The 17,921-nt window shown below is 42.2% G+C and overlaps 1 protein-coding gene across 3 annotated transcripts in view; it reads left to right on the top strand.

Annotated features, from left to right (window-relative positions):
• Window positions 1-17,921, top strand: part of grik2 (glutamate receptor, ionotropic, kainate 2) — a 244,756-nt gene that overhangs the window by 180,303 nt on the left and 46,532 nt on the right. For all 3 annotated transcript variants that reach the window (XM_065957485.1, XM_065957487.1, XM_065957486.1), the window contains 2 exons: window positions 2,212-2,435; window positions 11,785-11,903. In XM_065957485.1, coding sequence (XP_065813557.1) covers window positions 2,212-2,435; window positions 11,785-11,903 — 343 coding nt within the window. The remainder of the gene's footprint in view (window positions 1-2,211; window positions 2,436-11,784; window positions 11,904-17,921) is intronic.

Below are 17,921 nucleotides of genomic sequence, written 5' to 3'. Positions count from 1 at the left end.
TTTGCAACTGTGAGCATGCGAGCAGAGTCAATTTATCCTTGAGTGATGTATGGCAACCTTCATGAGACAAAAAGGATACATCTTTGAGAAATGAAGCACTTGACCTTGCTGCGAATGTTTAGCATTTATAGTCACGCTGCAGCCTGAGATTTATTAACTGTCAACAGCACAACACACTTTTCAGCCCAGATATGGTAACATGACTTTCCCGTGCAGGCGCTATACGTCCCCTCTCTCTATATCTCTGATGCACGTGCATTGCATAGAAGCACACGGTCAGTGCTTACCCAAAAGGGAAATAGAGTAAAAAATACTGTTTATAAAAGTGATGTTTTGGCCTTTTTATGGCATGTATCCAAAAACACTGCTTCTTAAAAATGCACTCAAATGCATCACCTCCATAGACCTTCAAAGCCTTATGAAGTTTTTGCAGTGGAAAAGATGGCGTGATGCACAGTGTGACGTTACAAGCCCAAAACTCTGTTTTCCACACCTTAAGGTCCTGACACACCAAGGAGATCATTGGCCGTCGGTTCTAGTTGTGTCAGTTTCTAGAAATCTTCATCCTGGATGGAGTTTTCAGTGATCTAAAACGCAGTTTGCATGTATGAAAGACCAAAACGCACAGAAAGCTTTTTTTTTTTTTTTTAAAAGGCATGTTTTTATGGGGACTATAGGCCCAGGCTCAGCCGGGGCATAGGCAGTATAAGCAAATTCTAGGGGCGCCTGCCGTCCATAGGGGGCATCCTGGCACCCGAAATGAGTGAGGAAGAAAAGTTGAAGATAATAAAAACAAAGAAGGAAACATGTTATTTTATCTAACGTAATTTTCATGCTATTACTCGGTGATATAACCAAAGGAGCCAATACAACATCACTACCTAACATATGCTGATCGATACCTGCTCTTTGTGGAGGAGGAGGGCAGACGAGTTATCAGACATGAGTGACACTGATCGTACCGATAAATATCAGGTTTAAATAATGGAAAAGCTGTAAAACATAAAGCTGTATGACAGTTTTCTTTAAGTGTATGAATAGTGTGATCGGTGGGGCAATCGCTTGCAATATAAGAGGCACCACCTAAAATCTAGCCTCGGGCACGAAGTGGGTCTGATGAGGCCTGAGAGTCCAGAGAATCAGCTGATCAGGAGGATTTCAGGGGTCTATTTAAACCCCCTGGAGAAGAAGCTCTGTTACAGATGTAAACACTAGATGAAAAAGGAAGTCCTGGTTGGAGGTCGTTTAAATCTAATGTAGCCTAACCATGTTTTCACTGTTCGACATACAACCAGTTTTTCCACTTGCTAACTTGTTTGTTGACTTCTTCTGGGTTGAGATGTAAAAGGTCGACCAGAAGTAGTTCACCACCCATCACAGCAAAATCAAACACACTGCAGTTAATAAATCAATCATCACCTGATGCATGTACACTGGGACGAGGACAGTAGTCTAATAAACGATAACCAACGGTGGACTTAACCGTGCATGTGACCCATTCTGACTACACTCTTCACCAACTGATGCATCTTTTTAACAACGGTCTTGTGATAGTCCCTCTGTACCTTTAAGAAAAAACTAAAGACCCAGCTCTTTCATGAATACCTACTAACTTAATGATGATGGTCTCCATATTATTGATGATGATGATGGTAATGACGATGGTTTTTGTTTGATAACGATGACTTATAAGATGGTTTCTATACTGATTAGAGCTCTCAAGAACTGCCCTCAATGTTGTGCTTTGCCTCTGGTCACTTCCTGTCAGCACCTGTGTGTCCAATCAGACTCAAAGCTGATCGTTTGCTCTTACTGACATTGTTCCCTTTTTTCTAGATCCTTTCTTGTGTTGTTCTTACTCTCTGATGTACGTCACTTTGGATAAAAGCGTCTGCTAAGTGAAAGTGAATTGAAATTGAATTGAATTGATAGCACAGCCTTTATCTTAAATCCGACTGAACATAAGAATGAAGTCTGTAGAGACAAGTAGTCAAAGCTATGATTTAGTCTTCAGGGAGAGTTTAGTGTTGCGGCGTATTCTTGATGTCTGGAGAGAAAAAGAGGGCTTTAAATTTCTCGCTAAGTGCCTCGGGACAGAATCCGTAGTGTGTAAAGACCCTGTTTTCTTAATTTGATTGCCTCTAAATGCTTCGTCTTCCCCGTGACTTATGGCCTATCTCTCTTCCCTTTTTATGTTTTTACTGTTGACAGAGAGCTGACCTGGCAGTGGCTCCCCTCGCCATCACGTACGCCCGCGAGAAGGTTATCGACTTCTCCAAGCCCTTCATGACGCTGGGTATAAGTATACTGTACCGCAAGCCCAACGGGACCAACCCTGGGGTCTTCTCCTTCCTCAACCCCCTCTCGCCCGATATCTGGATGTATATTCTGCTGGCCTACTTGGGTGTCAGTTGTGTGCTGTTTGTCATAGCCAGGTAACATGTCGCTCCCGAGCGGGTCACAGCTTCACACACAGTCAGACACAATCATCGCTCAGGCCTCGCCTCAGCTAGCCAACCACAGGCTAATCCCGTCTAATTACAGGAAGTGTGTCCCGACCACGCTGACTTCAGGCAGTGAAAGCTAAATCAATGGTCATGAATCAAAGCTCAGCTCTGTGTTTTCAAAGTGAAGGAATAACTCAATCTTAACCTTTTTTTTCCACACTCACATCTGTAGATGAAAGCACAGGAGACACAAACAGACCTTAGATAGAGCAGTTTTAGGCCTATCAGCCGTTTGAGGGTTGTGTGTGCATGTGTGTGTGTGTGTGCGAGATTGTACAGTCATGCAGCTGTGTGTGTGTGTGTGTGTGTGTGGGATGTGTGGAGCTCGATGTGAACACTGCCTCCTCCCCCCCACCTTTCCCTCACTGTCCCCAGTGTCTCCGAGTTCATGCTGTCTTTTCTTTGCTCTTGTTTCCTTCACCTTGCTTCAAACAGAAACTATGACTCAGAGATAAACGCCATGCCTTTTTTTATTCACAGTCTCCGTGTTTTAAAAGCTAAAAGCAACGGCGACTTACAAGCACAATGTCTGCTTTATTAGATTTTTTTATGAGCTGTCACCTCACAGAAGAGATGAAGAGGCGAATGTGATCGTACAGTCCTTGTAACTTTTTGCTCCGGATGTCAAACTTAACTGTACTCTCTTAGTCATGAGTGTCTCTGGTGTCCATGAAAAGCTCAGAATCCATAATGATGAAGACCAAATGCATCAGTCTAGATGTCTTTGCTGTGCCGGGATGTGAAAACATAAAGAACCTTTGGTCGTTTTTTCTTCCTCATTAAGGGTGATTTTCCGCAGCTGCCTTGGATTTTCTTCCTCTTCTTGTGCAGTAAAGTTCTCTAATAAACGGGTCTGTGACCTGCACTCACAGGTCTCACACTGCAGTTAATCGCTGCCACCCCGAGTTCAAATGGCTTTACGCTTTGTTCACAGAGACTGAACCCAGTGTGAGGGAGTGCTGCAGATTTCAAGCTCATTGCTCTGCAGAGGCTTGTTGCTAACATTTCTGCAGTCATGTATTGTTGATGAACTGTGAAAGTATTTCTGCAGAAGTTTAGGGATGGGTGAGTGGACGTTGTACTGATTCAAAGTGGGAATGCCGAATCCGAAATAATGAATTGAAATCATAACTTTAGTTCAAATGAAAAAACAAGAACCAAATTCATTAAGTGTCTTTGCTTTGTTAAAATCACTGCGACTAAACGTGACTTAAAGGGATCCTTCACCTGTTGAAACATGAATCTGTATTGACATTGGGTCATATATGTAGAAATATGAAATACATTTTGAAGTTGGTGCCTTCTTGGCCGTGAAAAGGCAGAGAGTGTCTTTTTGGCTCGTGGATGAAAGACACCAAATCCCAGAATGCACAGTACCACAGGCCACTCCCACTAAGGTCAGGTTTACAGACATATTTAGGCTGTTTCCTCAACTGATTCCGAGATTTCTTCCAGACTTGATCTTGTAAATTCCTGTCAGAAAACAGACTCTATGTCTGAGTCTATAGACAAACAGTGAGAGCACCGACACTACCAGTCCACCCCGGCTCTTCGTCCTCACCGCCACCGACAGACAGGCCTCATGTCTTGGCTGCTGAGCTGGTAGCTGAGCAAAATGACGATTTTTGCGTCACTGGAAGCTACTTTTCAGACTTAAAAATACAAAGATTTACCATCTCAGGGGAAAATGAGGGCGGGATGCACGACCATTCAAAAATACTACCAGGTTTCTAATGATACAAAGATTAATGCTAATGGGTGAAGTATCCCTTTAACTCTGGAGGTGTTGTTCAGCTCTAAGGTGAAACTAACTTTTCACTGGGTGAGGTTGAGTAAAAGTCAAAGAAGAGAAATTCTGGGGACATTCCCATGACAGGGCCTGAAACAACCAACAGGTGATCAGGGGTCAGTCATGTAGGTGGGATCAACAGTAAAGTAAAGACACGTCTTCTGCAGAAAGCACTTAAATGACCGAGTTAGGGTTGGATGTTCAGGACCAAGAGGAACAACCACCACGACTCTGTTTGTAAGAGAACCTTGTATAGATTGGTACTTGTTGAATTCACAGCACATTAAAGCAGTCTACTGTTTTCTTTCTGCTCATCCTCTCCAGGTTTTTACTTCGTCGTTACAGTTGACACCAAGCGTGCTTTAGCTGGTGAAATTACTCGACTGCTTTTAGTGCATTGTCTTCTTGCAGAATCTTTTTTCTGAAAGTTGCTCGGTGAAGTGTCTTTCTCGTAGCTGCAGTTTGAAGCACGGTGAAGAAAAAAAAAAGAGAAAGAAAGGTATGTTAACCGTGAAACTGTCGGTGAGTCTTCGGGCCGTCTTGCAGCCGTGCACCCGACAGTTTTACCGTTAACACACGTGTTTTACGATGTTACTGGCGATATGATCACACATGAGAGTTTTTAAAAAGCGGCAACTGTCATCTAAGTTGGCTCAGAATATGCACCTATCTGTTTTAAAATATCACAATAAGTAAGTGTTTGGGTAAGTGTTCAAATTTCCCCCCCTCACTTTATTCCTCCTTTTTTCTCCTGTATACACAGATGCATGATGGGATACAGCTGCATGTCTTTGCTGTAGATTATAAGAAACTCAAACTGTCTCACAAACTTTCATGAAATGAGAAAAACCAGTAAGGCAGACGACCAAACCACGACAGAATCGTGTCTTACTGCTCGGCATCAAGTTACTCTTTTAAAATCTAGTTTGTCATCAAAACGATTCAACAAGTAAAAAAAATTCCCCAGAAGTTCTTTCGGGAGCGATCAACGACCTTTGCTCACAACGCCCTCTAGAGGAAAAATACTTTTATCTTTTAACCTTTGCAGAGTAAAAAACTATATACTTGCCATGATACAACTGGAAGTAAATTTGTGTATGGATTCTGTAATCCCTGAACTCACATACCGCCAGTGGTAGCTTGGCAAATTCCCCCCCCCTGTGGTCTCAGATATGTTTGGAAGCTTTTTATGCCGGTAGATAGATGAATCAATTAAGCTACATCTGATCAAGGTTCAGTTTCCTGTCAGTGACGAACAACCCTGCAATAGTCACTTACGGTTTAAAATGGTATAACCATCACTACCCATAAACCCCCAAACGTCCTTTATGTTGGAATTACGTCAAACAATACATCCACTAGAGGGCGCAGTCTTGCTCGCACCTCCCTTCTCCTACTCCAAACTTACATAATCTCCGCCTTCTAAACGATCTTTCAAGCTTACGTATAAAAATAGAAACCTACATTTTGAACGATATAAACGTCTCTATCCATACACTCCCAAATGTCCTTGATATTAAGATGGATGTCAAACAATGCATCCACTAGAGGGCACCATCTTGCACAGTCCTTCACTTCTACTTAATGGCTGTCGAACTGACACTCGCTTCCAGTCCGATCTCTGAGCTCAGGTGTTCAGTTGTAGTTTTCTGTCCATGTGCCAGGCAAGGTAACATCATATATATATATATATATATATATATATATATATATATATATATATATATATATATATAGTTCCTGACCAACTTGCACAATTATTCCTCAAAAAGGTCCACCATTTTCCAAAGTTTTCTTCTTTGTTGAGTTTTGCTGGTCTGTCTTTAACTGCTCACCACACTGCTCAACACTGCCCCCATGATTTCCATTTGTATTGCAATGTTTGGTCAGTATTTATAACCTTCTCAGAAACATGCAGAAATACAGATCAAATTAATTCAGAGCACAGACCGTAGGCTCTATCCATATCTGTAAGCACATCCGACTGGAGTTTAAATGAGCCTTAAAAATGACGTTAGGTGAGGGCCATAGGACACCAAGGCAGGGGGCCAACATTGTCAGGGTCCAGAGAGGAACTACTTGGTTGGTGTCTTTTAACCATGGCAATGGCAGTCAAATAGGAATTGTGGTATTTTTAACATGGGCCATATTTAATGTTTTTATTGGTCCAAAATGACAAATGGGTGCACAGAATTTTGAAAATGCTTATGCAGATTTCTGTAGCAATCTGCCAGCAACAAATAGTTGTGGCCAAAATGTATTCACTAGAAGTTCTTGTTTTTGTCACTGACAGGCTCAGATTGTAATTCTGACAACATTACAGAAAGCATCCCAACAGAGATAGACCTGACTGTTAAAACAGTTATTGGCCTTTTTTGTATTAAACTCAAACAGCGGTAACCTTGGAGACATTAGAGTTGGTGGTCTACCTCTGGTTTGATCAGTTTGTTTGGGTTATTGTTGGACATTGGGATTTGTAATATTTGTTCATATCCAGCCCAAAACCTCGAACACAATAACACAAACATACTTACCATAAACAACCAGAGGCGCTGCTTGTCAACAGGCAATGCAGGCAACTGCTTTGGGCCCCCAGACCATTAGGGAGTGACCCTGAGGGATGACAAACTTTAAACCAAAGCAGTGGCCCAAAGTGTGCAAATTTTGCAACAACAGTAAGAAACCATCTGACAGCAAGCAATTTCCGTCTATAGGAGAGAAAACAGAAAAAGGAAGTGTAAGCGTTGGGACTCTGGCAGACATGATGGTTGGAAGGCCCCCCCAATGGTTTTTTGCATAGGTCCCCAATAGACTCTATAATCGCCTCTGTAAACAACCAAGGCGGTGGTAGGCCAGCAACCCCCCTGTTCAGTGAGTTCTACTTAATACTATATCACCGACATTTCTCTCATTTCAGAAACATTTGTGAGACACACTTAGGACTGACTTTCTCCCAGGGTTTAGTTCCACTGTGCATTAAATAAACTGTTGATATCTGTGTGTGTAACACATTACACATTTGATCTATGTGTGCTTGTGTTTGTGCTGTACTGTGAGACTGACTGTTTGGATGTGTGACAGAAACCGAACACTCTTGACGGGACTCACACAGAAGATAGAGCAGCTTATCTCTGCCATGTTTTTAAGTCTTTCACAGTTCCACATGGATGCAAAAAAAATATGACCACATGTTGTACTGCTACCTGCCCTGTAACTGTATATCCACTGACTGTAACTGGTTGTAACTGCTATTATGCTGATCATTATCACCCTGTTAGTCTTAGTGAACTTAAAGGTCAAGCAAGAGGTCAAACATAGTGATGGTGATCAATCAGAACATTTGTGCAATAATTTCAAGTCCTGATATAGACATCAAGCTCTCGACCGCCTTCCTCAAAGTTAGAATAGATCCCTCTGTGCTCACATCGAGGTGTTGTCTGTGCGTCCTCAGTCTCTAAATGACAAGCCTTTAGTTGAGTATGTGCTCATATTAAAGACAACCCTTCATCATGTTGTTGAAACTCCCGTCAGAGTCAAGAGCTGTCTTCTAAGTAGGATCTGCTGGATAGAAACGTTGATGCTGAAAACATAGGGTTAGGGTTAGGGTTAGAGAGGGGTTTAGAGATCAGTACTCAAAGACAATCTCTTCTTCCTGGTTTTAATTCGGTCCCTACTATTTCTTTCCCCCGAATTGTTCAGAGGCTAGTACAAGTTTAAAAGTCTACAATAAAACCTTCCAACAGGTTGAGGAGGATACCTCCAAAGCCGACGTGTTGACATATACAGTCTCTCACTCTGTGACAAAGCAGCAGGACTGTTCTGACTTTGTTGATCCATCTCTGTTATCCTGCACATCATGGCTGGAGTTTTTCTGCAGTGACCCCTCCCCTCCTAAAAAGAAGATAAAAGCCTCACATTGTTTCTGCCCTGCTGGTGAATTTCTGTTTTTTTTCCCACCCCCCTTTCGCTCTTATCTCGGCACTGACCTTACTCAAAGTTTCTCTCCCTCTGCAGCTCAGATGACCTGAGATAATGTAAGGGCAGTGTAATTGGATCAAAAATGACAGCGAAACAGGCCGAGCAGCTAAGCCGTGTCGTCTCCTGTAAAACGGCATTGGTTTAGCATTCTCTGACCCAAACAGCCGCCGCAGCAAACGCAGGGTCCGACCAGCCACTCCCATCAACCCGGCACGGGCACTGACAACTTAACTCATCCGTGTTCACAGCGAGATGTAATTGGCTTTTCTCAACATGATTGGGAGGAAATACACTCTGAGACCTCGGCACAAGGGATTGGGTCACATCGTCACATACGCGGGCTCCAAGGTCGCAGTTCAGTTGAACTCAATTTGGCATTGCAAATTGACAAGCAAGCAAATCTGGGGACAAATTGAGTGAGCAGACGGATTGATTTAAGGCCAAGGATTCTCTCTCGGTGCGGGAATAACGGGGACATTCAGGGGTCCTTGAGCGGCGCTACACGATATGTATGTAGGGGTTGAAAACGAACGCTAGTGCTAACCACATTATAATGGCAAAAGCCCATTAGTCAATGACAGGTCACAGTTATGATGCTGTCATTTCATCGATATACAGCCATACATCTTCATACAGAGTCGTGCGTTGCAGTATTCAGAGCAGTCCTGTCGTCTTTTTTACCCCCCGAGGACAATGGATCAAAGCCTCGACACGCGGCGCCGTAGCAGTTTCATCTGCATTATCCTCCACGCAGATGTTACATCCTCCAGAGGTTATCGCTTCTGACTCCCCCTGCACAGTAAAAAAAGACCCTCACTGAGACAAGTCTACATTATGCATCGCAATTTGATTAGCCAAACCCCTGTGTGTGTGTTAAACAGCCTGAGTGGAGTTAGGGTCCCCTGTCCCTCCCGTACTCCAGCGCAAAACCAAATCAGGTCAGGATGCTTAATTGTAGACCAATCAACCTTTACTAATGTGATGTCACTTTTATTTAATATGAATAAATGAGAAATCTCTCTGCTTGACGAGTGCACGGAGCGAGGGGGGAGCGCCGGGGCCGGGCGTGGGCACGATGGGAATGAACCGTTTGATCTGCTGAATATTAATGCGCCTCCAAGATTATAAGGATTATTAGTTCTTTTCCTCGGCTGACAATGGAGTTATTTTTGGACCCCATCGATTAAATTACCGAGGGGAATTGCCTTTTGATATGAGCACTCCTACACAAGGAGCCACTTTGGGAATATGAGTGGTGGTTAATTCAAGCCCACTTCCCCGGTATTGCGTGTTATTTAAACCTAAAAACACACAGAGACGTGAAGGGGAAGAATCATTTTTAGGGCTTGAGCTAAAAGGAGAAATCCAAATTGACAACTGAGCAACCAGCTGTATTCACATAGCGGCGAGTTTTCCTCTGACATCATGCTAACAGTGCCGAGTGGCCACCAGCACCCTGGCTGAAGTCCTCGGGGCGGCGGCCCGGGTTCGGGTTCAACCTGTGGCTCCTTTCCCGCATGTTGTTCCCCACTCTCCATGCCTGGTTTCCGACTATGTTCACTGTTATGTCTCAAAAATGGAGGCATGAAAAGCCCACAAAAATGAGCTGAAATGCTGTTATAGAGTTGGACTTCAATGTCCCAGATCGTTAATTCTATAAGTGAAGATCTGACTAAACATTTAACTTTTTCCTATTTGGTCAGCACCTGAAAAGAAACTGAATATTAAAAATTCCAGAGACACCTCGGGCAACATTTTCAAGAAACAACATATTTAATAACACCCCAGAGCCAGTTCAAGAGTAGGATCGTTACGCTTTCACTGGACCTTACTGATCTGTGAAAAAGGTACAGAGGCAGAGTGGTGGGGGCTAAGGTGTTCAGTCATTGACCCGACAGTAAAGGTGCTATCAGAGGCAGAACAACATCATAAAGGAGTTATGTGTAACAGCTCTGTGAGAATGTGGGGCACTGTTTTGCTCCTGTAATGTCTGTAAGCTGTTTAAAATCTCTCACTGGGACAGAAACATCACCGTGATGTTTGGAACAGTGTAAAGGTTTTGCTTTGCTTTGTTAAGATGCTTTAGCAGAAAATGATGAATGTTAACTTCCTGTATTTTTATGGTGTTTTGTGAATGCAAACCTTTTCCCGTACTTTTTTCCTGCCAGCCCCCTGAGAAAGTTTTGTGCAAAGTGGCAGTGAGCTGAGTGGGTGGGCAGGGGTAAAGAATCTGCTTCATTCTCTTTTCTGCTCCCCAGTTTGTTCTTTTCTACAAGTTTGTTAATTCTGTAAAAACATCCGATTACAAGTAGCATTCATTTAAAGGCAAAAAACTGTCAGAAGTTGCTTCCACATCCGTAACCAAAACTTTTTGAAAAGTTGGAATTTTCCTGCATTTATGGACGCAAACAGCTAATTTCTCACTCTACCTTAAAGGCTTTATATGTGATTTTTTTTGATCCAGTAGATGTCGCCCTTGAGCACCAGCATGAAACCAAAACAACTCGCGCTGCATTGTTGTGTTAGCATGCTAATGCTAGCGATCTTTATTATGCTGGTATCTTCACACTGCATGTAAATTTACCTGAAATGAGCGTGATCTAGAAACACAGTTAAGCAGTGAGTACAGTATGTTATTCTTCTTTTCTCTAGTCCCTCAATTAAACAACTTTTATACACGAGGGGAGGAGTCAGCCGGCCGTCCCGGCGATGTAAACAAAGTGAAGATAGGACTCTGAAAACTCTGAAAACATCACAGACAGTGGGACTCGGGTGTTACACCCATTGTAGACAGTCATGACTCACAGAGTTATATTCAGAGGATATACTTGATTTATATTATATTTAAGTGTGAAAAATCACATATAAAGACTTTAAATAAAAAATGTTTCCATGTAAAGTCAATAAAGCAACAGAAAACCTTCCTGACTGTAACGTTATGTTGAAAGTGGTTGACGGCAACAATAGCGTACAAAAAAAAGTTGTTTTACTTTCAAACGTAGCCTGCAGTCTCTCCTGATTTTCATCATCTTTTATCTTTTCAGTTGCTGAACATTTATGAAACTGTGTAATGACAAAATATGTTTTGATTTTTTAACAGATCAGTGACTAAAATGCAGAACAATTTACCAGTGCACGATGAAAACAATTTAACTTTCAATGAGCATGATGTTGGAGGAAAACGAGTTGATTAGTGTTGATATTGTGAATAAACTCTTTATATACTAATCCAATAAGAGAGCAGCCCTCTGAGGTGTTTATGCACACTCGCACACGTTTAGATATAAAGACGCTTTCAGACTCAGGAAATGATCTCAGGCATTTCTTCATTTGAATCCTCTCTGCACACGACTTACTAACCTTTGCTTTCTCTCCCCCGTCTCCCCAGGTAGGACGACCACTCTTGGTCTGTTTTTATTGTCTTCTCTTGTGTCTTTTATGCCACTGCAGTAAACATATATGTGTGTGTTTGTGTGTGTGTGTGTGTGTGTTCTCTGTTAACTGTCACAGGTTTAGTCCCTACGAGTGGTATAACCCCCACCCTTGCAACCCCGACTCGGATGTAGTGGAAAACAATTTCACCCTGCTAAATAGTTTCTGGTTCGGAGTTGGAGCTCTCATGCAGCAAGGTAGACGCCTCTGCCTGCCCCCCCCTCCTCTATTTAAAGGCACAAGTCCCACTTTTTGCTGGGGGTCAACGTTGCTCTTTGACCAGGCCCGCGAGCGTGCATGGGGGCCTCTGTGCATGATGCTGGATGCTTGACTGGTAGAGTCCAGCAGGAGGGACTGAGCGGGATTTGAGTGATCTGATTGATGAATGAGGATGTTGCTCCTGCATGCTCCCCCCTCCCCCCCTCCCCACTTCTTCACAGCCGTCTGAACAGGTAAGCACACCCACCCAGAACACCTGAGACGGATCAAATGGGTGAGACTGGGTGAGAGTGAGAACTCAGCAGCTTCCTGCCTGTTTGGTTTTGTTTCCTAATGCCAAACTAATGCCATATCTTCTCAACAAGTGGAGAGAGAAAAAAAAGAAACAGGTTAACGTAAACATGAGGTTATCATTTAAATAAGTCTGTGGCCGTTAGCCTTAAGAATGCATGTGACAACGATATCCTGCATCCTCAAATGACCGTCTTTTCTCATTAAAAATCAAACATACCAGCACTGGGTAGTGATGGTTTAAGGTCCTGGAAAGCATGTCTGTCTATAAATGCATCTTAATAGCTGAGAACAGAAAAAACACAAGGTAGTTTGAGCTGATTTAAAGGGCCAGTTCATCATTAAAAAAACAAAAAACAACTCCCGTACTTCTAGTTGTATCTTTTCATGCAGATAGTTTGGATTCTTTTGTGCAGGATTTAATTATCTGAGATGTCATCTTGCACAACCTAAATAAAGTCAGATTTTTTTTTAATTACACCAAATAATAGAAATAATCTGTTAAATTGTAAGATCAGCTGAATACCTGGATGTGGAATTTAAACGCAAATGAATCTAAAAAAGGGATCAATCTGAATTCTTGCCGTTTTCTTGTGATGTATGACAAGTGTCAGAGCAGATATTATTATTTTATTATTAAAAACCTGATCTGACTTCTTTTAACACATCGTTATAGATTCAATGTATCCTTAAAATAATTCAAATCTTTTGGAGTTGCATGCTTTTTCCAAGAGTGTCTTTTCGTTAAATAATGAGATACATTTCAGAAAATAAAGGAGACTGAGAAAGTGTTAGTGTGTGTGGCCCATGTACAGAGGCTACGCTCCTCAAAGCGTGCAGCCTGGGTTCAAATCCGACCTGTGGCCACTCCACACTCTCTCTCTCTCCCTGATTTCTCTACCCACTCTCCTGTCTCCATAATAAAGGCCCAAAAATAAATCTTAAAAAAAAAAAGATTTTGCTGAAATTGAATACTAAAGTCTTTGTTTTGTAAATTGTGTATGAAACGAGGCAGATCTAAGATGACGTTGCTGTGATTTAGCTCAAAATACATAAAGACATTTATAGAAATAAAATAAATAGATGAAAGAGGGTAAAATATCAGAGGCAGAAAACTTGAAATTTGAAGAATAAAGCCAAATTGTCTGCAGTGATAGATTGGTAGAAGAGGTAGATGAGAAAGTGATGAAATGACCCTTTGAGTCTGTTGGTTACCTTGATCTTTTAGGGGACGTAGTAGCTTATAACTTCCCCCATGTTGGCTGGTTGCATGCAAAACTTTGACTGCATGCTCTCTAATTTCCCCAAAGGTTTTACACTAAATTGTATTTTATTGAATCATGCAAAGATCGCTGAAAATATCTCAGATCAAAAAATGGTTTAACCTCGCCCTGAGACATAATCACTTTAAAGCTTCGGTGGACATAAAAAGTGTTTTTTAACAAACGAGGAGATTTATCTAAATTGCCAAATATCTGCGCTCCCAGAAGCAGAATATAGAAGAGCAGACTGTTTAAGAAGCCGTTCAGACAGACGTGTAGATTTGACCAGTTGAGAAGATGTGGCTGAAGGCCGGAGAGCTGTGGGAGGACTGAACTGGATGAACACACAGTGTCTGCATGGCACCGTGCTGCTCCGCTCTGTAGAGAGGCTCCCCTGCCCGGCAGCTGGCCCCCGCCCCCCAGGAAACTGTGGGAAGTGCTGTTTGGTCATGACGTTACCTTGGGTACATGACAGTCAGCCCCAACCAGGCTCTGTTTGGGTCTTTTTTTTTTTTTTTTTTTCTTTTGTTCTTGGTTCTGGTGTCTGAGGTGGAACAGGATGAGAAGCTCGAGCTGGTAAAAATGTTCCACTTTTTAAAAACATGCATCTGAAAGCCAGACCTTCTGGGTCCGCCCCAGAACAAGCAGACTCCTCTGCTAATTACACTGATGAATATGTGTTTGTGTTCATGCCTGCTACCTTGATTCTTTTGTGCTTGGTTGTGGTGTGATGAATGGGCAAAGTGGGTCGCTGCTGCTAAACGGAGGTTAAACAGATGGTGTGTGTCATCGCTTTGGTGAGACGAGTCTTTACAGTACGACACCTTCAAAGCTATCCAAACTACTTTAAGTTACACAAAAACTGATTTAGATTTAAAAGAGATAAACATGAAGATACACTTATATATAGTATTTCTAAAGAAGGGAAAGAATAGAGAATCAAGCGGATGATCAGTGCAAATATCTGCAAAGAGCTCCCTCATACCATTTCATAATTTGTCCATACAGGAGACTAACCCCTGACAACGCCAATCACAGGGTCATTTACTTACACGGGGCATGTGCGTACCAAAGGGTTTCATTTAGGGCGGACACCGCTGCTGGACAGAGCAGATACACAGATGATGGTTGCCTAATGTTAAAGGTGCACTCTGGAGTTTTGGTAGAGAATTGTGAAAGTAGACAAACTGTCCTTAGAGGAAAACTTGATCCCTGTATCACTGTTTGAAGATAAAATGCTACGCGTGACATTATGGTGGGGGGTCCAATACAGTGAAACCTTAACTCTCCTGGTCGCTTTTTACCTCCAAACAGTGTTCAGGGATCCATTTTTTCCGTTGAGTAAAGTTTGTGTATTCAGTTAAGAAAATGTAGCAGATGATTATTTCACTTCTCCACCTCTCAAATTTCACTTCCAAATCTACGTAGTTCACGTTTAAATCAGTGTTTTTCAATGTCAGGGTCACCAGGGGGCACTACGGGGGTTGCAAAACTTTACACTTTTAACATTATTTCTGACCAAAAAATGTCTTTTAGATGTCATGAATCACTGCACATCGAAATCTGTGTCCGTTTTCAGTAACAATTTAAAAAAAATAACAAAGACTACTTAAGCCAATCAGAATCAAGCTGCCACTATGAGAGTGACACTGATATTAGAAAGTCGCTGTACCACTGAAAACTAGCTGCCTGCCTCCTCTAACAATGGCGGCCAGGCGACCAGATTGAACACGACTCAGCTGTAAAAGAGCCACAAGCGTGGAACACAACCAAGGCATCTAAAACACTTAGGTCTGAGTCAGCATAGTGTGTTCTCTGCCTCAAGATCCTCTCCAACTAGACATTTACAACAACAAAAAATACACTGAATGAAACAAATAACAACATTATTGATCGTTAATAAAAGTCAAATAATATACTAAGACGTTTTGTGATTTAATTTTCCAATTAAGAAACTTTGCAAGATCAGGTCCCCATGTCAGGCTTATGCGATATGCAGGTCATTAAAATGGCAAAGTTTGGGAACCCCTTATACTTTACATAATGAGTTGTAGCGTTGGGCTCGTCAGCTGCTGACAGTTTATCATCAACATATGGTGGTAGTTCTACGCTGGATGAAAATAAAAGTTTAACAACAGATATTAAAAGTGGTGAAAGAGAAGAAAAAGAAGCAGTTTCGTCGTTCCGTTCTTGATTGATTGTAGATGCTACAGATTGCTAAGATTGTAGACGTTTAGTAAACACAATCAGCCACTTGGGAAAATACATAAATGTGTTACACTAACTACTGTGTTTTTATAATCGTTAATATTATAATTCATTAAATAATCCCCTGATGTCCTCCTGGGTGAAACCTGCAGAGGTGCTGCTTGTCAACAGGCAGGGCAGGCAACTGTTTGGGGCCCCGGAGGGCAGACAAACTTTCAATCACAGCTGTGGCTCAAAATGTGCAAATTTTGCAATGACAATAGGAAACCTCCCTAAAGGAGGCCCCATCTGACCCCACTCACTCTTGTTGACTTGCTAAGCGTTGCACGTATTATTGCTGTGAAAACCAAAGTTTGTAACTGTAAGTTAACAAGGGGATAAGCATGCTTCGGGACCCTGGTAGACATAATGTTGATGAACGCTGGTCTGAAGGCCCCCCAATACATTTTTGCCTAGGGCCCCAACAGACTCAAGAATCACCACTGGGCATGTGTCCCCTCCAGCCCGCCCCCGCTCCCTCTCCGTTGCAGCATCAGTAGCAGCGAGCTGGAGCTGAAGCCGGCCGTCATGTCTCTCCCTGCATGCTCCCTCTACTAGACAGCTTACTCAAGGGACTGTGAGAAGGAAAAGAAAGTTTGATGAAAAGTGAGAGTGCAGATTGAGTCTCTCACAAAGAGAGTGGAGCACAGAGTTCTTAACCTCCTATCGCTCAGACTCTTTATCAGCTTTCCCTCCGACTGAATGTGCAAAATCCCCTCTTTCAATTGCTTAAGCCGCTCGAGTAGAATGGTAGCGATATAACCCGAGCCCACCTCCTTTAACCCTGACAATAAACCTCCCTCCCCTCACCCACACTGAACCCACGCACTAATGTATGCCGCTTTATAGTCCCGCTTCTGCATACATAAAACCATTTTGCACAGAGAGAAGTCTGATTAACTGAAGATTTAAAAGCACTCTCTTGTAAGAAATGAAATGGTACAAAAAAAAGCTAAAGTAAGCGATTCATTGCCAAACTAAATGTGTAAGGGGCAGGGCGGAGCAGCATTTACTGCTTCAACATTTCTGCACAAAAATCAATTAATTTCAAAGGATCCTGACATGCAATTTCACGCTATTGACCAACTGCAAACGGGGCTCGACAGGTTGGATCTCTGAGTGACCAGAGAGCTGTCTGAAACAGGGGAAACCATCATTTTAAACTCAAATCTCATTTGAGAAAACCCTCGTATACCAGAGTGTTTTGTCATGGAATAGGTAGTACTCGTGAAGGGACATGTGTCGCTTCCTCGGGGGGATTAATTACTGCTTAAACATATGGCAGTACAAGGTACTAGCATGTTACAATGTATGCCTTTTGAAAATGAAGTGAGATATACCCCCTTTAAGCTTGGCTAACAACAAAAAAATAACAATATATGGCTCAAAATAAGACGGTAGAAAGACTTTAAACTCTAACAAATAGTCTTCAACCTTTGGGTTTTATGAGTTCGCTTCATTATGACAATCAAAATATTACTGAAGTGCAGCCTTTCAGAAATATAGGTGTAGCCTGTCTCGTGGAAACACTGTGTTACACGCTCGTCTGGTTAGCTACCTCCTCTAACTCCTCCTGGGGCTGTTTTTTTTTTTTTTTTAACATGGAATCACACACCAGCTATTTCTAAACCCCCAAAGCACAATCCATTCCTACACCTAACCATCCAAAGAGCCTAGACCTTACCAAGTACACCATAAATACAGTAGAGCTGTTGTTATGTGGTTAGTCAAAGGCGCCAATACTACTTAGCTGGGTTAGAGTAATATCCTGCTTTGGGCTGAATCATTAAATCAAGGGGAACATAGACAGCAGCCTCCTGAACTCAGTGGGTATATGAGGAGATCTGAAAATGCTATTTCAGGTAGATTCCCTGTTTATAGCTGCTCGGTAAGAAGCCAAAGATTTTGACCAAATTAAGTATATGTCCAGTTATGTTTGGGGTTTTCTTTAACACCACCTCCAAACCCCTTGGCTCTAACTTTACAAATCTAGGACTTTATGGTTTAAACAAAGGAAGTTGGTTTACCTTGTAAACATTTCTGTTGATCTGCAATCATATTTTTCACCATGTTAGTAGATAGGAAATCTTTTTGACCAGTGTTCTTCAAATGACAGCAAAGTCATTGTAATTGCACAATTTGGCACTAGGTCAAATCATCTTCAAACCTAGAGCACTCTGTTGGTGCTTTTGGTGC

This window comes from Labrus bergylta, chromosome 8 (assembly GCF_963930695.1).
Source record: "Labrus bergylta chromosome 8, fLabBer1.1, whole genome shotgun sequence".
Taxonomy (NCBI): domain Eukaryota; kingdom Metazoa; phylum Chordata; class Actinopteri; order Labriformes; family Labridae; genus Labrus; species Labrus bergylta.
Note: the sequence above shows the minus strand (reverse complement) of the source record. Positions and strands in the feature narration are given on the sequence as shown.